This window comes from Merops nubicus, unplaced genomic scaffold (genome assembly GCF_000691845.1).
Source record: "Merops nubicus isolate BGI_N331 unplaced genomic scaffold, ASM69184v1 scaffold3442, whole genome shotgun sequence".
Taxonomy (NCBI): domain Eukaryota; kingdom Metazoa; phylum Chordata; class Aves; order Coraciiformes; family Meropidae; genus Merops; species Merops nubicus.
Window position 1 is genome coordinate 57,812 of NW_008595628.1, and position 21,715 is coordinate 79,526.

At 48.8% G+C, this 21,715-nt stretch overlaps 1 protein-coding gene across 1 annotated transcript in view; it reads left to right on the plus strand.

Moving 5' to 3' along the window:
• Positions 1 to 21,715, plus strand: part of TNIK (TRAF2 and NCK interacting kinase) — a gene marked incomplete at its 5' end in the record, with an annotated part of 74,660 nt that overhangs the window by 18,881 nt on the left and 34,064 nt on the right. The window contains 6 exons of the mRNA XM_008936123.1: positions 3,943 to 4,118; positions 6,260 to 6,326; positions 7,171 to 7,375; positions 16,095 to 16,205; positions 16,627 to 16,713; positions 17,805 to 18,005. Coding sequence (XP_008934371.1) covers positions 3,943 to 4,118; positions 6,260 to 6,326; positions 7,171 to 7,375; positions 16,095 to 16,205; positions 16,627 to 16,713; positions 17,805 to 18,005 — 847 coding nt within the window. The remainder of the gene's footprint in view (positions 1 to 3,942; positions 4,119 to 6,259; positions 6,327 to 7,170; positions 7,376 to 16,094; positions 16,206 to 16,626; positions 16,714 to 17,804; positions 18,006 to 21,715) is intronic.

A 21,715-nucleotide genomic window follows, 5' to 3' on the forward strand; every position in this document is an offset into this window, starting at 1 on the left:
AGGAAAGATCTGCCAGATGTTAGAGAGACAGCACTGTGCCCCTTGCTCCCAGATAGGCTGGGCTCTCAGAAGGAAGCTTTGCCTTATTGCTTGGCATTGTTTGTTATCTTGTTGAAGACACACAAAAGAAGGAGAAAAGGAATTGGTAGGTATTGAAAACACTTAGTGTCACAGCAGCAGGATTTTGTTGCTGGGTGAGAAGCTAAAGGAGCTTGGAGTCCTCTGCAGCAGATGCGAGGTGTTGGGGTTTTAGGACCAGCCCCGAACACCTCACCCTGGCTTTGGCAGGAGGCATTTGTCAGCCCAATCATCAGCTGCACTGCTACAAAACGCATGAGGAATGGGAACCTTTTCTGGTTGGCTCTGCAGAGGGCATCAAAGATGATTGTTCTCCTTGCACAGCCTTTTGAGGATACCGTTAGTCAGCTGAGAAAATAGTTTATACTATTTTATAATAGTTTTCTGACAGATCACTGGTCTCCTACTTCATTATCCTCACTGCTACAGCACGGAATGTGTTGTTAGATTTCAGAGTCTGTTTTTGATACGAAACTGCTGTTTGTTCAGCAAAGGCCTCCTCGGCCTCCAGGCAGAGGGGAGCTGACAAAAGCAGGTTTTGAGCAGGACAGTTCCCTATCTCCTCAAGGTAAAAACAGAGCCAGGGTGGAAGTTGTGCTTCAGTTCCTGCTCTGAGATGCCAGGATGTGCTTTGTGCAAGCTGGGATGTTTCTTGGCACCACTTTCCCCTCATATGTCTGGTGGCTGTCTCAGGTTTGCATGTCCTGTAGTGGTGAACCATGGTGGTTTCTGCCTGGGGCCAGCTGGTCCGCCCAGGGCTGTGCTCTGCCCGTGCCAGGTGCATCCTCGGTGCTTTGAGAAAAGAATCGCCTGGGAAGTTGTAGTGCAATGAAACTTGAGTTTGCCTGCTGTCCCACTGAGTCCTCGGCTCATTTCCCAGCTGGAAGTTTTAGGCCTGGCCAGGGAGAGTTCTGGAGTTCTGCAGACCTAACCCAAGAAGACTAGAGATGTTTGACCAGGATTTCACAGTGGCTCTCTGTCAGTCAGTGGGCTGGTTTTCACAAGCACAGATCACAAGAGAAAAGCAAAACTAAGAAAGGTTCAACTTGAACCTTGAGTTTGTCCTTGCTTTTGTGTGTGGCAACACATAACGGTGCACTAGGTGGGCAGACCACCTCTTTCCTTCTGTGAAAGAAATAGCAAAGTGACTCTAGGCCCTTTGAGGGTGAGTCATGGAAAGCAGAGAAGGAACCCAGGCATGGGAGCTGCCCCAAACTGAAAATCCCAGAGAGGAAAATAGTTTTGTTGCTTACTAAATCCTTGAACTCACTTTTAAAGCAGTGCTGCGTTCCTGTGAAATGAAAGAGTCTTTGGTATCATTTCCTTTCCCAATTAGAGCCAGCCAGCAGTGAAGCTTTGTTCTCCCAACATTTTGCAGGTAAAATGAGCTCAATTTTAGTGATGTCATGTCAGTGAACACTCTCTGGCTCTTCCTCATAGGGTGACAAAACCTCCGTGTTAATGAGGTGCTGTGTGTGCTGTGATACCACTTTTCATCCACGCAGCTGAAAAGACTTGGTAGATGTTGGTTTAGGTTTTACAAACCCCAGAAGCTGGAGGAGCTTTTCATGAAGGTGGGCTGAGCTGCTCCCAGGGAGGGGGTGAGACATGAGATGATGTCCTCCTGGATGAGAGCCACTGAGAAAGCCCATGTCTTCTGCTGCAGCTCCTGCAAGGGCTAACTGTGCCACTGGACAGGGTTGCTTTTTTGGAGAGGAAGATTTCAGGGAAACCAGAGGCCTGAGCTGGTCCCTGTCCATAGCTGCTGAGCCAGCTCAAGGGTGCCAGGGTACCTTGGGGCATTACAGGGCACTGGGACCCCCATCACCAAGAGATGGGCAAACCCATCACTGTCTAGAGGATCACTTTTTAGCTACTTCACCTTGACCATACTTGTGAGTGCTCTGGACCATATGTCCAGGACTGGAGTCTCTTCAGCTTCACACCAACAAGGGAGAATCATATTTTAGGAGTAGAATTTTTTACTTGAGCATTACATGGACTGTCCCTTCTGGATACACCAAGACACTAAATTTTTCGAGGCAAGGTGAGGAAGGAAGATTTTCTCATTGATAAAGCCGAAGGCAGGATTTAATTTGATCCTGTAGTGTGTTTTATTTTTTCATCTCAATTTGTATGGATTAGCACTTAAAAGAAAAATCACTTTTAGTCTGACAGCTTAAGAGTAAAATCCCTGAAAGCCTATTGTTTTACTTCTAATGGAATTCTGTAGGATCTGTTGGCTTCTGACATCAGTTTATTACACTCATTTTCCTATTTGCTTGTTGTGGTTTTACCCCAGCCAGCAGGAAAGCACCATGCAGCCTCTCACTTGCTCCCCACCAGGGTGGGGAGGGGAGGAGAACTGAAAACAAGTAAAACTTCGGGGTTGAGATAAGAACAGTTTAATAATTGAAAGAAAAATAAAATATAATAGTAATAATTGTCATGAAAGGAAGATAAGAAAGAGAGAGAGGAATAAAAGCCAAGAAAGACAAGTGATGCATGGAGCAGTTGCTCATCACTCACTGACAGGTGCTCAGCCATTCCCCCAGCAGTGATCAGCCCCTCCCAGCCAGCTCCCCCAGTTTCTGTACTGGGCATGATGTCCTATGGTGTGGACTGTCGCTTTGGCCAGTTTGGGTCAGCTGTCCTGGCTGTGTCCCCTCCCAACTTCTTGTGCCCCTCCAGCCTTCTTGATAGCAGGGCATGAGAAGCTGAAAAGTCTTTGACTTAGTGTAAACACCTACTTAGCAACAGCTAAAAACACCTGTGTTAACAAAATTATTCTCATGCTAAATCCAAAACCTGTCCTTATACCAGCTACTAGGAAGAAAATTAACTCTGTCCCAGCCGAAACCAGGACATTGCTAAAGCAATATAGAGTATAATGGCCTGTCAACATCTTTCTTTTTTGTAAATCCCTGTTCTCTGGGGTTTAGAATGTGATTAAATTAGTTCCAGGAAAACATTTGGTATGCAACGCTTGAGGTTAAGAGAAATTTGTTTATTAAAGCTTTGGCTGCAATTGTTTTAGCTGCGATTGAACGGAACTGTTTGTGGGAAGGCAGGCTGTGAGGAGGGGCAGGGCTCTGCCACCTGCAGCCCTGTTCCCACCTCCGCCCAAGCCATGCTGCCCAAAGAGCACATCCCACTCGCCTGGTTCTGTGACCAGGGAGACTAGGGCATGGTGGCCCCCAGGACCTGGTGGGTGATTAAAGCTGCTGGGTCTCCCTGAGAGACCGGGGAATGGCAACAGGCAGCAAACAGAGGTTGTCTGAGCTTTAGCAAGCCATGTAATATTGGGTGGTTCAATCTAAAAAACCCCATTAGCCCAACTTGTCCCACTCCTGTTCAGAAAGACACATGTCTTGAAACACTGCCCAGGGCAGTGAAACAATCCATTAAGGGATTGCATTTATGTCTGTATGTGTTGTCTCACTTTTCTACTTGGAGATTCACAGGGCAGAGGGAAGAGAGGAGGAATACTCCCTTGCATTTTCTTGGTTGCCATTGGTGGCATCTAGTTTTTGTGATTCTCAAATCATACTGATGGCTCTCAACTTTCTCCAGACTCAGCATAATGGTGGTTTCTCCTAACTGCACGAGGAGGGCATAGATAGCATGCATGGGAAGAGTAGGAAAAGGTGAGGTGATGGATGGCACATGTGATGGTGCAGCTTTGAGATGGTGCTAAGCATCAACAGCAAGGCCATGGCAGTCCTCTTGGAAGGCTGCATCTGAGCAAGAACTGTGTAGCAGCCAAACAGTTTTCCAAAATGCCCACAGGTTTATCAGTTTCTAGTATGAGAATCAAGGTATTTTCCTCCTTTTTCTGTACCTTCCTTTTCTGTTCTTGGCCAGGTCTAAAAAGTTTCAGTCCTTCATTGAGAGCTGCCTAGTGAAGAACCACAGCCAGAGACCAACCACGGAGCAGCTGATGAAGCACCCCTTCATCCGAGATCAGCCCAACGAGAGGCAGGTCCGCATCCAGCTCAAGGACCACATCGACAGGACTAAAAAGAAGCGAGGCGAGAAAGGTTGGTGGAGCAGCAGCACTCGGGGCAGTCCTTGTCCTCTGCCAGGTCCTTGGAGATCCCAAGCATAGACCAAGGCACGTCGGTTCGAGCGGAGCATTTGGGTAGAAGGAGGAAGGCAAAGAGGATTGTGTTGCTCGTGGTCTCAGTGCCAGTTTCCCATATTCAGATGGCCAACTTTGTTCACAAACTGGTTGAGTTAAATAGTTGTGGTCCTTCCCCTGCTCTGCCCTAGGGAGGCCACCTCTGGAGTACTGTGTCCAGTTCTGGGCTCCTCAGTTCAAGAGAGACGAGCTACTGGAGAGAGTCCAGCAGAGGCTCTGGTGATGCTGAGCGGGCTGGAGCATCTCTCTGATGAAAGGCTGAGAGCTCTGGGGCTGTGCAGCCCAGAGGAGAGAAGACTCAGAGGGGATCTGGCCAGTGCTAAAGGGCAGGGGTCAGGAGGATGGGGCGAGGCTCTTGTCAGTGGTGCCCAGCAACAGGACAAGGGGCAACAGGCACAAATTGGAACCCAGGGGGAACATGAGGAAAAACTTCTTTCCCTGTGAGGGTGGCAGAGCCCAGAGCAGGCTGCCCAGAGAGGCTGTGGAGTCTCCTTCTCTGGAGAGATTTAAACCCACCTGGATGTGATCCTGGGCAACCTGCTCTGGGTTACCCTGCTTTAGTAGAGGGGTTTGACTAGGTGATCTCCAGAAGTCCCTTCCAACCCCTACTGTGCTGTGTTTCTGCGTGACCACGCTTCTTATGGTTTTGAGGTCAGATTATTTTGTTTGATTTGATTCCTCTCAGTCATTGAAATGAAAATAAACATCCATAACCAAGCCATTGCTGCTCATACAAAGCCTACAGGTAACTGTCACTAGAGATAATCACTGTTTTTCAATGTTTTTTTTTTCCTCCTGATGAAAAACGGTGTCTTTTTTTTTTTGGTCCAGGTGGTAATTTCCACGTGGAACATTTAAGCTTTGATTCATTAAAATGTGTGTGCAAAATTCAAGTCTCCATATATACATACTGGCATGTGGGAGGGTGAAGCTGCTAAGCTGAATTTTTCCCAGCTCACATATTTCATGCCAAGTCTTTTGATCTATGTGACATTCATCCTGCACCAGTGATGAGCAGAGTTTGTGCAAACCAATATCTAGATAATGCTCTTGCCCCAGAGCGATTCCGTTGACTAGGAGTAACCCATTAAACTGGATGTTTTCAGTGAACTCTCCAGGCCCTACCAAAGTCCTCTGAAAGGAAGATCAGATAGTTGGAGAAACTTGATAAAGTATTCAGCTGCTTGTGAACTGAATTTGAATTTGAAAGCTCATTTGTAGAATCCAGTAAATTAATATGTCACTATTTCTCCTCTGATTGGTAGGAGTATTAATTTTTCATGCGTACCTTCAAGCCCCTTGTAATAGATTTCGCTACAATCAAAACAATAAGATGGGATCCCAGTGAAGTATTAAACATGTTTAGTCTTGCAAATGGAGGTTGGACCCTAGAGATGGAGAGTAATTGGATAAATGCAAGCCTTTCTTTTACTATCGTTCCCTTCATCCAATAAAGATTATATCCCAGTAGAAATCACAGCGTGTAGCACAACACTGCAGTTGGGCTTTTACATGGATATCTTCATTGCCTGGAAAATATATGGAGTTGCATAGGAAGAGCATATGTTGAGGGAGAGAGGAGCTGCTGCCTTCACAACCATAGTTAAATCCCACCTTCCAGTGCCTGTGGCTTCAACAGCTTGTGGTGCACCTCTGTTTGAAGAACCTTCCTGAAGAAGGGGGTCATTCACTGTCTTCGATATATATGGGCGTAAATTCCTATTTTATGGCAACCTCCCATCTTTACATTGGGTATCTGGTTGCTGGGGCCAGTGCCCACTGTGTTGGTGTTCTCCAGCTGGGTCTGCAGCCCTCTTTCCAGCCAGCATCTGAGGTGCCAGCACCCAAGGAGACCACCCACACTTCCCTGGCCTTGCTGCTCCTCATAAAAACAGAAAATGCAGAGAAATAGTGCTGCTTATTCTTTGCCATGTGAGAAAAAGAGAGTTGTCTGCTCTGCCTTCAGAGCCCTGGGGTTTTCAACCACTGGAAAAACAAATGAGTCCAGCAAAGGGCACTGATGAGCAATCCTGTTCCTAGATGAGACGGAGTACGAGTACAGTGGAAGTGAGGAGGAGGAGGAGGAAAATGACTCTGGAGAGCCCAGGTAAGAATCAGCATTTAATTTCTGCCCTTACATCTCTTTAACTCTGTATAAAATCAGCTTGGATGACAGGCTCATGTGAATCAGAAATGGAAAAAGGATAGCTGGAGTGCTCAGCCCTGTTCCCTGGCAGAACAGAGTATATTCCCTCTGTTAGATGGTGCGTGGATATAAACTGATGCCGTGGCTCACCTTGGCCAAAAGCTGGGGAAGAAAGACCCAACGCCCCATTGCCTGTGGGATTTGCAGTGCATTGTGGTGCTGTCACAGGAATGTGGAAAACATGTGAGGTGAAAGGAAAGCAGACTCTTTAAAATGTGATTTCTTGCATCCAAGCGTATCTCCCTATTTCCATTAACTTTTCTCCATGAAACCTCCCCGGTGCCGCTGCAAGCCTGGTAGAGCTGGAACTGTCTTTGGTGACATTTTTCAGAGCCATTGTAATTAGTATCAAGTTATTCCATTATTTCACTGAGATAATGTAGTATTTTAATAGCTGGCAATGATTCATGCTAAATGTGCTTTGTGAACAGCTAAATATAGTGTGTGCCGCTGCAGCACGGGAGGCTTTGATTAGAAACTGAATGTAAAGGAACCTTTTGGCAAATAAATTACTGGTGAGCCCTGGGCAAAGGGTTAGGTTTAGGGTTACGGTGTGTCTGCTGCCCTGCCCTGCATGTTGCAGTCCCCCCATCCCTCCATCCACTGCTGCCCAAGCTGTCGGGTGCTGGGATGCTGCTGGGATGAAGGGGAGAGGAGCCGTGCTGGAAAACCACACCCAGTCCCCCCGGCACGAGGTTTAAGGACATGAGGAGGGGGTGTCCTCTGACGCTTCTCTCCTGGGCAGCTCCATCCTAAACCTGCCCGGGGAGTCGACGCTGAGACGGGATTTCCTGAGGCTGCAGCTGGCGAACAAGGAGCGGTCGGAGGCGCTGCGCCGGCAGCAGCTGGAGCAGCAGCAGCGGGAGAACGAGGAGCACAAACGGCAGCTCCTGGCCGAGCGGCAGAAGCGCATTGAGGAGCAGAAGGAGCAGAGGAGAAGGCTGGAGGAGGTAACTGCCCGGAGCTGATGGGCCAGCAGAGGCCGTTTCCAGGTGGACTTCTGGCAGCAGGTCCCGAGGGACTGCTCTCGGCCTGGTTTGAGATCCTGTGCTAACCTCATGAGTTGGTAACCCCAAATGTTCTGTTACACTGGCGTCCACCCGCCCCGCTCATCCTTTCTGCACGCCCGCCCCCAGCCACTCTCCTCACCACAGTAGGTGTTGCCCACTCCTGTGAAGGTAATAGAGCTGGTTTGCTATAAATAAACTCTTGAAATGCCCAACTTAAAGGGATCCCTGGAACTACTGAGCAGAGTTAGCCCACTAGTGGTGTGATAGCTGTATTCCATTGTGACTGGTCCAGACGTTTGGCAAGTCCATTGTTGTTATTTGACTGTCACAGCTGAGAAGAAGCTAAAAAACTCCATTTGCCCTTTCCCCAGATCCATTGGTCCCTTTTGATCCCTAATTTCAACTCCAGTCCTTCCAGTCCCTGCCAATTACAGTTTCTCTTGCAGGGGAGGGGCAGATGCCTGCCTGACTTGTGCAATGATCCCTATGTGCTCCGAAGCATAAGATTTCATTACCCTTGTCTTAACATACCAGCTACAAATGTGACCAGTCATAAAATTATCCACCCCATTTAAAATCCAGCTTCAGGATTTGACGGGGTGACTTGGGGTGTCCCTGTGCTGCTCAGTGTAGCCATGTACTCTGCAGGAAGTGCTTGCTTTTTGGTTAGCTCCTGGTTCTTGGCTTGCAGAGATCCACCACAAAATAAGCAAGTTTTTCCTCTGCTCTGGGATTTTTTGATGGGGTTTTGTACAAAGACACCCATTGCCTGGCACTGAACTCATCCCAAGGGTCTGATTGAAGAGTTCATACATTGAGGATAATTCAGTTAGCTTTCTGAAGAGGTCACCAGTATGTCTGAAAAAAGGACTTGCAGTAAATGGACTAATAGAGCAGCCACCCCCTTAACTTGCATGAGACAGAGCGTCTGTTGCTTTTAACCTGACTCTCCCTGCCCTGGATAATGCCCCCAGGCCAGGTGCACAGGCAGGAAGGAATTTCAGGCAGCTGATGGTGATGATGATGATACAGCCCCTCTTGAAGGTGGTCGTCTGAGCCCCCTCGGAGCAAAAACCAACGGGGCAAATCCCAGGCAAAGCATTTTCTCAGTCTGGTAGATATGTAGGTCTATCGTGTTGTCAGAGCGTCACATGTTCAATACATTGTAGGTCAGGCTCTGCTTCTGTCCTCCACCCTTCCCAAAGCTGGCCAGCAGCTCTGAGAGAGGACAAGGCTTGCACCTCAATGCACTTTGAGGTTCCCTGCCCTAATGGATGTTCATCTGGGGACTGGCTCTGCCTTTGTCCCAGTCCGCTTGCTGCAAGCGGTACAGGAGCAGAACAACGGCACAATAAAAGCAGACAGCAGATTAGCTGCAATCCAGTAATGAATACAATGCTTGCTGCTGTATTAATACGTTCTCTTCACGTAGAAAGGAATTGTTCCCCCTCCTTGCTGCTTCCCAGGCAGGTTTTGAATGGAGGACTAATCCCCTTGCTAAGCTGGCGAGCTCTGCCCAGAGCTATGAGACTCTGCTCGTTCCCCCCATTCTTTCCCCCAGATCATTAAAAGCTAATGTCACCGTAGCCAGGATTTAAAATCAATGCCTGTGTTTTTGGTGGCTCTAACAGGCCCCCTGGGCTCTTTACCCATTGCCTTCTTCCCAGCTGTCAATTTTTGGACCCAGATTGAAAGGGAGGTATCTGCTGGAGCAAAGCCAGCAAAGAGGCATTTTCATGCTCTTGCCATATCAGAGAAGTGGGGACAGACAGTGGGACTGTAACCGAGGGGCATCCTCTGCCTACCATGGGTGTGATCAGCCCTTGGGGCTTAACCAGCATTAGGGCAGAGCAGGCAGCTGTGGTGGCTCCAGCATCTTCTCAGGTGCCCATCTCCTTGGGTCTGTCTGGTCAGGTTTACCATCAGCTGCATCTCCAGCCATGGACTAAAATGAGCTCTCCTTTCTATTAGACACTGTTCGTGTGGAGAGCAAGAAGCACAGCCAAGTTGCTATGGTGAGGATTAAAGCAGGAGTCCTTGAAGAGGTGCAAACCTTCTGTTGCAAGCACAGAAGTGGTTAGGAGGGATACTCCCCAGCGTGCCTGCAAGGTGTTATGTCTCTGCCTTGGGCTGCTGAAGGAAAACCAGAAACCCAGTAGAGGTGTCATCGCTTCTGCAGGGAGTGGAGTAGAGGAGCCACACAGCAGTTTTGAGCATCCTCCCCTTGAGCTTCCTGCTCATCAAGAGTCCCAGTGTCCATCCTGGGGAGTGATGCTGCTTCTGCCCAGGGACACGGGGAGGGGTTTGTATCCCTGGGCTGTCCCACTACGTCTGGCACAGCCAGACAGTGGTGGATGTAGCTTGGTCTTTCTTCTTCTCAGATCTTTTGGGGTAGGAAGCCTCTGATAACCAGGCAGAGGTGCCAAAGAGCAGCTGTCACAGCTGTGCCAGTTTGGTACTGCTGCCCAAGGCACCCAGCACCCTCCACCCATGTCACAGCAGTGACTCAAACCCTTCAGCAGCAGTCAGGCTCTTGCCTTTTGGTCTCTGCTTCTCCTTACTCCACTTTTGCACTAACTTCAGTTGTTGGTTCTTGGCTCTGGATTTATTTTGGTCAATCAAAACAAGATTTCTTCTATGCTGCTTTATAGTCTGACTAAGACAGGGTGTGCCTCCAGTAGCCAGCACTGTACCAGCAGATCTCTGGGAGGAGAAACCAGTGGGAAGCTCAGATTATTGTATTTTCAAAATAAACTTGACCTTTAAAACCCAATAGAGCTTATGGGACAAAAACATTCAGAGTGGTGGCTTTTGGGGCTCTTAAGTCCTGTTTCGGTGTTTGTAGAAAGATCTCCTACTCATCATAAGATGCCATGAAGGTGGCCAGGCTGAGTGAGCTCATCAGCTGGGTCCAAGTGCAGCACCAGAAGGATTGACTTTGGAGGATACCAAGGTCAAATATGCCTGGAGTTAATTTGTACTGGAGATGCACGGCAAAAAAGCTGGAGGAAGGCCTGTTAGTGGGATAATTGGTCCATTCCTCTGTCAGTACAGACCTTCAGTAGATTTTTTTTTTTATTTGTGGTTTTTCAATCTTGTCTGTAAACTCTGCCAGGGATAGAGCTCCTACCATGTCTGTTTCCTCACCCAAAATGAAGGAATCCCATTTTTCTGCCATCTTGGATCTTCAAAAACCAGGATTTCTGAACCTCTCACAAAATGCCTGTCATTTTAGGTTCTTTTTGGGGAAACCCACCATCTCATAACCTTGCTCCAACAATAACATCAAATGTGTATACCAAAATGTCAAGTGAGGAAGTCTTCTAGTGGTTTCTTGATGTATTTCCTGTTGTCCACTGAGACCTGCTGCACCCGAACTAGCCCTGCAAAACCTCTCAAATTAGAGAATGAAATAGCAGTAGATCAAATAGCACTAAGGAAGTGAATAGGCTTGGATGTATTTTAATTTTTCCCTGTATATACATATATTAGATATGTTTAGTTCCCTAATAAGCCCTCCTTTTGTTGCTGTCACAGAGTGAGCCTTGCTGCACCAGTTTAACCACCAAAACTCCAGCTGAGCTCTAGGAATAGCACATCCCCCAGTCAGGAGCCTCAGGAATCCTGCGAGACAAATCTCTGCAGACCCCTTGGCAGCAGTGGGCAGATGCAGTCAGGGAGGGCTTTGCATAATCTCATTTCTCTTCCCTATTGTGGATTTTTTTCCTTTCTAGGTATAAAATGAAGGTCAGACCTTTACAGGGAAAGTACAAGGCAAATCTCAGTGTCTTGGTGTTTGCATGTGAGGTTCATTCAGCACAGTGTATAGAGCTGGATGTTCAGAGGATAAAAGATTGCTGCAGCTCCTTTATGTTAACCATCAGAAGACCATCTACTGGAAGCTTTTATAAAGCAAAGCAAAGAAATTCCAGCAGTTAATTATAGATAAACTTAGGTTAACTAGAACAATGTTTGTTATTTTCTTCTGTATGTGCAGGTGCCATAGGGCTTGTCGGAACACTTTCATTAAGATGACAGCCTCCTTACAGTACTGTGGGTACATGGCAGCACTGCAGTGCTCCCAGCAGTAGTCCCTTACCCATTTCCAAGGAGAGCTGCATTACAGCAGCTCCTGTAGTACAGATATGTGCTAAGCCTTGCACATTTCTGGTTCTTCTTTGGTTAGAAAGCAGGTAGAACTCATAGTTTATGAAGCATCTCTTGTGAAGCTAGTTTATGAGCATCTCTTCATGATGATCCTGACTAAAAGCTCCTGCAATGGTTCAGAGCTTATCAGAGCCGTGTCTGCCATGGTGGGAGGTTCTGACCCAGTTACTCTACCATTGGGAAACACCTCTCCATGCTCCAGCACTTGTTGTGTCAGGAAAGATGATGTTCCAGCCACAGCCGCTCTCTCCGTGGTGGCTCAGATAAACGAGCCTGTCACAACAACGCAACCACCTAGAATATTTGTTTTCATTTGTCACTCAGAATTCCCTTTCTGCTCCTTTTCTGGCTCACGCTTGTGTTTGGGAGCCACAGCCACAGTTTCCAGGAGCCCTTTCTTGCAAGCGTTGGTGCCCCTCCGAGCGTGCCGGGTTTGTGGGGTGGCTCGCTGCTGATCGCTGGTCGTCGTGGATGCATCTCCTCTAGCAAAGGGAGCCTGCTCCTTTGAAGTCCTTGTTCAACGCCAGGCCTCCAGGGGCCTTCCCACCAGAGGTTTTGCCTTGGTGTGTCTTTCCTTATCAATATTTAAAACCTGTCATTTCTAGTGCAGTGCAAATAAGGCCCAGTTTGGGCTTACAAGCAGCTCCATATAGCTGTACCTGCAGAGTTATATAAATGCAGTCCTAATTAATTGGCGCTCTTGCCTTGCATGAATAATAGATCTGGATAGTGTAAATACACACAGTAGTTTCAGGCTTGGAGAAACGTGGGAAGTATGCATTCACTGTGGGAGAGGAAGGACAGAAAACAGAAAGAAAAGGAGGCAACTAAAGAGAGAGAGATATCTTTGAATCTTTCCCCTTTTATATTTTTCCCCCTCTCCACGTGCAGTTTTCCACTGCATCTTGCTCGGCTCAGTCTGTACTTTGAACAGGATCCCCGTCATCCTGGTGCTGCTCAGCACCGTCGTCGTGGGAGGTCAAGGAGAGATGTGGGCACTGCCGGAGGCTCGGCCCGCTGCAGTGCCAGGTCCTCTCCAGCTGTGTGCCAGCTGCATGAGGCAGGCAGCCCAGCGTGCTGGGGGCTGTGCCGCCAGAGGTGCCCGTGATGCCACCGTGACAAATGACTCACTTATAATGTGACCTGACAAAAGCACTGTGGAGCTGGAGGGAAGCGCTGTGCTCCTGGCCTGGGTAAGGAGCTACTGTACGTGTTGATCCTGCTCACAGCCTCAGAGAGCCCGGCTGCGGCAGGGCGATGAGGCCCTTTAAATATCCCGGAGAGCATCAGGCCTGGCTTGGGAAGAAAGCTATGCCTTCAGGGCTCGATTCCCAGCTCCTGGGGTTAAATAGGCTTTTTGGTGTGGAGGAGGCTGGTGGTTGCATGCTGCATTATAGGAGAGAGGCCACGGGGGGGGGGGGGGGGGGTGGTACCCTGGCAGGATGGTGGTACCCTGCTCCCTCCTTGGGAAAAATTATTTTAATTCCTTTCTTGGAGGGGTTTGGCTTTGTTCAGCTGCTGGATTGAAAATTGAGTCCAGTTGAGTAGGTTTTACTTAAGAAATAGCTGTGGCATTCAGGACCTTGCCTCCTGCCAGCCAAGCCCAGCCTACACAAGCATTATGTGCTTTATTCAGCAGCGTGCTATTTTAACTAAAAAACCCACCCCATTAAAACCCACCCCAAAGCCAGTATGAACACACTGTGACTGAAGCTCAGAGAAATGTGTATTCAACCCATTAATCAAAAGACCCATGTTGCTGAGTGCACAGGAGCAGGGAGGTGATTCTCCCCCTGTGCTTGACACTCATGAAACCACACCTTGAGTACTGTGTCCAGTTTTGGGCACCACAGGATAAGAGGGATGTGGAGGTGCTGGAGCAGGTTCAGAGAAGGGCAACGAGGCTGATGATAGGGCTGGAAAACATGCGTTGTGAAGACTGGCTGAGGGAAATGGGGTTGCTTAGTCTAGAGGAGACTGAGAGGTGACCTTAATGCTCTCTACAACTACCTGAAAGAAGATTGTAGTGAGGCTGGTGTTGGTCTCTTCTCCCAGATTACTGCCAGGGGAAGTTTCAGTTAGATATTAGGATTAATTTATTCACTGAGAGAGTGATGAGGCACTGGAATGGGCTGGCCAGGCAGGTGGTGAAGTCATCATTGCTGGAGGTGTTCCAAAAGTGAGTAGATGAGGCACTTGAGGCCATGGTCTAGTGGTTAGGGAGATGTTGGGATGAAGGTTGCGCTTGATGATCCTGGAGGTCATTTCCAACCATAGCGATTCTACAATTCAATTCTATGATCTGAGGAGGTCAGGGCGTGCTGGCAAAGCCAAGAAATCCGTGTGTTCCTGTCACTGGGGCAGTCCCCATATCCTGGTGCTGTATCTTCTGCGATTCCTCAGGTAGAGAAAAAAGTTCCAGACAGCCCCAGGGTCGTGTTGTGCTCGGAGGAACCCACACACCACAGGCTGGAGCTGGCAGGTTGTTCAGGTTGGATGGGATTTTCCTCCCCCGAGGGATGGAGCAGCCCTGGGAAATGCAGCTGTAGGTGGCACTGAAGCTGTGCTGCTGCTCGGACTGAGCTGGAGCTGGAGCTGGAGGAGATGCAGAGTCCCTGTGCAGGGTGGCTGTGGATGTCTCGGAGAGGGGGTGAGGAGGTGACAGCAGGACGGGCGGGGACTCCTCCCTCTATTCAAATGTGGGAATGTCTTTACATAGTTGTTAAAATATCTCTATATCTATTTATAGATGTATCTATCTTTAAGTATCTATCTATAAAGATGTCTATAGATCTCTATGTCTGGAGACACAGAGAGAGATACAGAGATGTATAATTGAATATATAGAGAATAGACTATAGAATAGATATAGAATAGAAACATCAATAAAACTATAATATCTATAAAATATATAATAGATATCTATCATAGAATTATAATATGTCTAGTAGATATCAGTAATAGATACTGTACAATTATGTCTCTAAAAGATATCCCTAACAGATCTCTATCTTAGAATTTTAATATCTCTTATAGATATCCCAAATATGTCTCCATCTTAGAATTACAGTATCTCCAATAGATACCTCTAATAGTTCTCTTAGAATTACAATATTTCTAATAGATATCTCTCATATAACTCTATCTTAGAATGACTTTCTCTAATAGGTGTCTAATAGAATAATCTATGCTATGTCTATTATATCAATATATCTACTATATATCTATTAGAGATAGATCTATATAGTATCTATAACATCTATGTAACATCTCTAGATATATAGATTATCTTCTAGGTATTAGAAGTACATATATTAGAGACAGATCTATTGTATTACGTACCTCTTCTAGAGATAGATCTGTATAATATCTGTAACATATGTGTGATCTCTCTATAGTTACCTCTAATATTGATAGACACCTGTATCAACAACGTCTCAGTCGGTACCTATTTATCGATAGATACCCCTCTAGCCAGACCTAAGCCTCCAAACCCCGTGTACTGCCATGCAGATGTCCTGCAGCGCAGCGGTTCCAGGCGGGTGCCTCTTTGAGGATGGCCGAGCTGCTCGGTCAGTGCTGCTGGAGGCAGCCCACCCCTCCAGCTATGGTCTGACCAGTCGATGGCTGCTGGTGCTGGAAGAGACCCAAAAAAAGGGAGAAGGGCCTGGGTTTCTGCTTCGGCCCGTGTGGCTGCGCCTGGTGATGCAGCAGCGATGGATTTCTGGCAAGCTGCAGAGCCCAGTAGCCACCGTTGGCTTCTGAGTGCCCTGTGCCGATGTGCTGGCTGTGGCCCCTCTGCTCCTGTGGCCGAGAGTTGCGGCAGCTTGCTGCGAGCCCCTGCTCCCCGGGATGGAAGATGGGGTGGCAGGGGTAGCTGGGAGGGTTCGAAGCCATAGGTGTGCAGGCTGCGGTGTCAGCTGGGGTGCCGGCACACCCCGGGTGGCTCACAGCAGGCTGGAGGTCATCGCCACCCCAAAATGCCTGGGCCCTCTGTCAGCATGGGCACTGCGGAGCAGGGTGGGGCTGCGACCCCGCGGGGAGGAGCCTGGGGGCAGCAGAGGAGCCTCCTTGCACCCCGCTCAGTTTGTGTTTTGGAAAGGAAAATGCTTTGGATTTGGGGTTTTCTGTGTTAGCTCCTGGTCTCAGCAAATGTCCGGAGGGTTGTGTTCCCCTCTGGGCAGGCAGTAGCTCCCCCGGGACCGTGCGCTGGCCACGTGGCTTCACCTCCAACTGGGAGAAGAAGCGGGGTCCAGTCTTGGCTGGGGAGGTGCTGGGGGTTCTCCGTAGCTGGTGCTGGGCACCAGAGCGTGTGAGGGTGGGTTGGGATCTACAGGTCCCTCTACTACCCCGAGTGGACCTGCCTGCAGGCAAGGCATCTCCCCAGGCGGGCCAGAGCACCATGGGCCGTGGGGCAAGGTGGGAGAACAAGGACTCGGAGGTCCCGGGGAGGGGAGCAGGGGTGCTGACCTGTGCCTCCTGCCCCCCACAGCAGCAGAGGCGGGAGAAGGAGCTGCGGAAGCAGCAGGAACGGGAGCAGCGGCGGCACTACGAGGAGCAGATACGGCGGGAAGAGGAGCGGCGGCGTGCGGAGCACGAGCAGGTAGCCCTGCTGAGCCCCTGCAGCGGAGATTCCTCTTCCTCTAATCAGAGGTTTTCTCATAATCACGCATATTTTTTGCTACTTGAGAGCAAATGGCTTAATTGTGGACACAGCGTGTGTCTCTTCGTGCTGCCGTGGTTATTTCCATGTGGATCCACTTGCTGGCCCGCAGGCAGGGAGACACTTGATGTCAGTTTTTCCTACCCCCTGCTCCCGGGGCGGTGTTTTGGGGTGTTCTCTATGTTTGCCATTTCCTTCTAGTGTGGTGGGGACAGAGGGTGCCTGGCCTGATTGATCAGTGCTGACTCTCGGGTGGGGTGGGTGCGAGTGCCCACCTCATTTTCCTTCCTCTTGGGAAATGCTGGCTCTTTTCACCTGCTCTCTCTCTTTTTCTTTTGATCCTTGCTGCCCGTGCCTCCAGGAGTACATCAGGCGACAGTTAGAGGAGGAGCAGAGACAGTTAGAGATCCTGCAGCAGCAGTTGTTGCAGGAGCAAGCACTACTTCTGGTAAATGGGAGGCCCCACGCTTGCCACGTTCTGCCCATGTTGCGCCCGCATGTGCCCGTGTCCCCCAGGTGCCTCCTGCCAGGCGGGACGGGGAGGGGGACGCCGCTGTCACCGCTGGACCTGGAGCATCCTGTCCCCTCGAGCATGCCTCAACTCCCCCCCGCCGCACCAGGGTCCCCTCACCATGCATGGCTCTCTTGGCATCCCCTCCCTTGCTGCACTTCGCAGCCCCCCTGCCATGCAGGCTTGCACATTCCCAGCAGAGGCTTCTGGTTTGTTTTCCTCATTGGAACACTCTATGTTCCCTCTTGCACTGTTTGCATTCTAGGTGTCTTCTTTTTTAATTTAATTTGGTTTTGAGTTATCCTTTTTAATACTGATGGCTGTTACTCTCACTGCATTTTCTTTTAATCCACAGGGATTATGCTTTTTTGCTCTTGCTATTAATTTTATTTAGGAAAAAGAAAAGCCCTCACACAAGCCCTTGCCTTTTAAAAAGGCCCTTTCAAAATTATTTACTCATTAAACCCCACAGAGCCGTAGGGATTCAGAAGGATCACACACTTGGCTCTGCTCTGTGGCCCTTCCCACAAACAGTGAATTGGTCCTACAGAGAAGTTGGCTTCAGTTGGTTTTTTTCTGACCTGCTGATGTTTGGCACCTCATCTGATTGATCCAAAACAAAGTTCTTCCCGTACAGAAAAATCTGGGCAAAGTCACTGGTGACTCCTAAGCAGATATCAGTCCTGGGGGGTGTCTCACAGGGTTTCCCCAGCAAGACAGTGCTGTCATCCCCCATGCCCAGCTGCCAGGGCAGCTGACTGGCTGCAGAGTGTTGACACCAGGGTCACATCTCTGGATTTGTTGACTCTGTCCTCCCAGCTGTCTCTCCTCGAGGAGAGAGGAGGCTGCTTTACAGTCCTAAAGGCTTTACAGATTCCTGAAGCCTTTCAAATCAGTGCGCTTTGCCAGAAAACATATTTTCAGATACACGGGCCCCATTTTCCACCCAGACAGATAAACGTGCAGCTTGCAGCCCTGCGTTTCCAGGCTGACCAGGCACCCATGACACTCTGCTTTCTCCTGGGCAGGAGTACAAGCGCAAGCAGCTGGAGGAGCAGCGGCAGGCAGAGAGGCTGCAGAGGCAGCTCCAGCAGGAACGGGACTACCTGGTGTCCCTGCAGCAGCAGCAGCAGCAGCAGAGGCAGGACCAGAGGCCAGCAGAGAAGAAGCCCCTCTACCATTACAAAGAAGGGATAAATGCCAGCGAGAAGCCAGCCTGGGCCAAGGAGGTAGGCGAGAGAAGGGAAGCGCAGCAGTGCTTGGCTGTATCCGTAGGGCTGGGTGTGTGGTTTGGTCCAAAATACATCCAGCAGATTGTGCTCTGCTGCCTCAGCCTCCAGCAGATGCCATTAGCTGTGCTGGAAACATGCCCAATTCCACGCAGCATCTGCATGTTGGTGCAGGCAAGGAGGGTGGAGGAAGGAGGGTTTTCTGTGATGGCATGCAAGGAGGAGGATGGAGCCCTCCTGGAGGGGATCCTCCTGAGCTCCTGATGTTCCTTCTCGGCGTGTCCGCAAGTGTGCTGGGGTTCAGGGGTGAATGCAGGGGGTGGATGTAGCAGGGCTCTGCTGAGCACTAGTCCAGTTCACCGTAGTCAAGCAGGGATCAGACACCTTCTCCTCCTGTGCTCCAGGCTGTATCTCTTGGGGTTGCTCTTTCATGATTCTCAGGAAGGCGAGCCACATTGCTGATGTTTCTTTTTCTCTCCAGCAGAAAGAGGGAATTGTTGTAACAATTGTGAGATCTTGAATATTAATTATTGCCTGTCTGAACAGTCTTGGAAAGATGAAGACACACTTTGTCTGCAGTGTGGTTTCAGGATCCTGTGCAGACTCTTTCTCCTTAAATCTCTTCGTGGTGGCTCCAGTAAGACTGGTCCTCACTTTCGCTATTAGTTTTTGTGAAATTCTTTGTGTTTAGTTGGTTTAATTTTGTAACCCTACTCCTGGGCAGAAAGATCTTTTGATAGCTTGCCTATTCTTCTTACTAAGCAGAATCACTGCTCTGCTGACAGATGTCTGGCACACTTTAGTCCTGGCAGAGATGTGATGTGCATCCAACATGTAGCTTTCTCCTGGTCTTTCCTCTTGGCAGCCCTCAGCTGCGTCCACAATACCTGCAAGCATCAAATGCTCAAGAAATTCAGTCCCTTGCTAAGCAAAGGCCAATAATGCAAACAGTTCCTTGCCTTTCTAAACCATCACAGACATAGCTGTGGATAACAAAACCTTTTTTTCACCTCTTTAATACTCCCTTGGGTTCTTTTCCAATTTAGTCTTCAGAGGCTTTTGGTGGTGACATGCCAGATGACAGATTTTCATGCAGCATCATTCTCCAGCCTTTCCAGTGCGAGGAGAGGTTTGGTACGTGGTTCTGCAGATGAGGTGTTCCAGATGTATTGAGCCACCTCTGACAGGAGAGACTGCCACCTGGATGGTGCTTCTGCAGTGTTGTGCAGAACTGGATCTCTCTTGTCCACCTGCAAAAGTGCTGAGAGTAGGTAGGAAGCAGGAAAAAAGGGACTAAATGCTGTCCTTCATTGCCTGGTTTAAAATAAATCCTCTAGGATGTTGCTAAAGTACCTTTGGCACTGTCTTCAAAATAGTAACAAAGATATATAAAAAGGAATCTTATTCTTTATCTGAGGTGAAGGAGAAAAGTGCTGGATTTAGCTTTCCATTTCAAACACAAAGGCCCATTTCTTCTTTTCCATGGGGGGAGGAGTTTTTTGATGCCATCACTGGAAGCAGGGCGTTGGGAACTGTGCAGTGTGAATAAGAGCAGCAGAATGTGGCCTCAGTCATAGGGGAGATGAGGTTTTCTGTTGCTGGGGAACATCTCCAGCTCCAAACCATTTGTTCTTTACGTGTGTCACTGTGGTTTCTAATTAAATGCTCCAAGCAGCAAGTGTGGCATCTTTCTGCTGTTGGGATCAGTAGTTTGGTGTCTTGCCTTGCCACAGCATCATAGAGAACTTCCCAAAACTGTTCCTCTTCCCTCCATCCCGTTTTATCTACTGCACAGTCCCACTTTTAGCACAGTTCAGGTACTTTTCTGCATATATTGAGGTATCATCCTTGCTAGCTATACAGGTAGATTTGCACTGATACTTAATCAGCCTACTGTGGGTCTTGCAAGTGCCACACCCAGCCCATGCATGCTAATTTAAGAGAAGTACTGAGACTTTGTCTTCCTTTGGGAATAAGGAAAAGACAAGTCTGGTGCTCAGCCTCCAGTTTCTGGAAGCTCTGCAGCACTTGCTGGTATACTTGATGGGGATTTTGCATGATATCTCATACCATCCTTGTTTTTATGCTCTTGGGTCTCAAGTCTTTTCTCTCAGGAGCTGGATCACCACAGCTGAGTTCTCCTTGCACTGTGTCTCTCTCTGCTTTTCATACCTCTGCTTTATGCACTTACTTCCCCACCTCACTCATCCTCATGTGGTGACTCCAAAGGATGGACCTGCTGGTGAAGACAAAGCTCTGGGTTAGGAGCCAGGCTGTGCTACATCTTTCATAGCTTCCCTGGAGCATGGTCAAGGGTTTCTCTTTTTCATGCTAAACAAACCAGCCTGATCAAATAGCCATAGAATCATAGAATGGGTTGGGTTGAAAGGGACATTAAAGATCATCTGGTTCTAACCCCCCTGCCACCGGCAGGGACACCTCCCACTAGTGCAGGTTGTTCAAAGTCCCTGGCAACACACATGGATGCACATGCCCAGAGCTTCCCAAGGGCTCTAGGCTAGGCTGTGTGTTGGGAGCTGTGCTGGTCTCTACAGCAGCCAATGCACACGTGAGTTCCTCCTTCAGTCCCCGTGGCTTGTACCCTTCCCTCACTTTGAAGTGATGCATTAAAACATTAGCAGCCTTCCACTGGGACCTGCACAGAACCTGTTAACGATGTTTCCTGTTTGAGGGGAATCTTGAGTTCAGTTAGAGATGGCTTGCACTGAAGCAGTGATGAATTCCTTCTGGGTTTTGCTGCTTTTTCCCACTCTTTGTCTAACGCTGGAGTCGGGAAGGCTCCATGAAGTACAGCTGGAGAGTCCCAGGAGCATCCTCTGCTGTGCTGGTGCAACAAAGTGCTGGAGAGGAGACGCCAGCAATGGGAAACCTGCCTTTCTCCTTCCCAATACACAGACATCCCCAGTTCATTACTCTCCTGCCTTCTCCAGGCAAGCATTGACATCCTCCATAATTAGCGGCACATTATGGCTTGGCAGCGTGCTGAGAGCGCCTGCAAACAGCCTGAGGACTCGGTGCTGCTGTCACCGGAGCCTGGGCTTGGCTGGTAAGGAGAGGTGCTGGACCCAGCCTGCGACCCAGTGCTCCTGCTGTTGGTCCCTTGTTCAGAGGGAGTTCTTCTCACTGTGCTCTCCTTCCCATCCTTGTGCTGGCTCCTGTGGGCATGGCTGGCATGAGCTCTCTGTAGCCTCTGCGAGCCAGTGGCCAGCGCTTGAGGATGTCTTGACGACATCTTAGGACACTGCAGTGGCCCACTGCAGTGGCTTCATGAATTACAAAGGAAAGAGTCTGTAACACAGGTCCCTTGCCTAAAGTCTACTCTTGACTCCTGTTCAGTATCTGAAAGAGGAAAAGATTGATTTTTATTAATAGAATGGCTCTTTTGTTTGATGAGTATTTATTTACTTAAAGAAGAGCTGTGGTTCTGTCCAAGCAAACCTGTTTCAAAGATTTCCTTTTAACATGACATTGTAGGTGGTGGAATCAAGACATGCTAAGGGTATTTAACAAGTCAGTGATACATAAACGAAAATACACATCAGATTGTCAGAAACTCTGCATGGCATATGCTGCATGAATATCAATGCACACAGTCTAATGCAGGAGCACCCAGACTGCTCACATGTCTGGGTTAGCTGAAGCCACTGCACTCCCTTCAAGGGTAGCTCAAAGCAGTGGGCTTTGGGTTT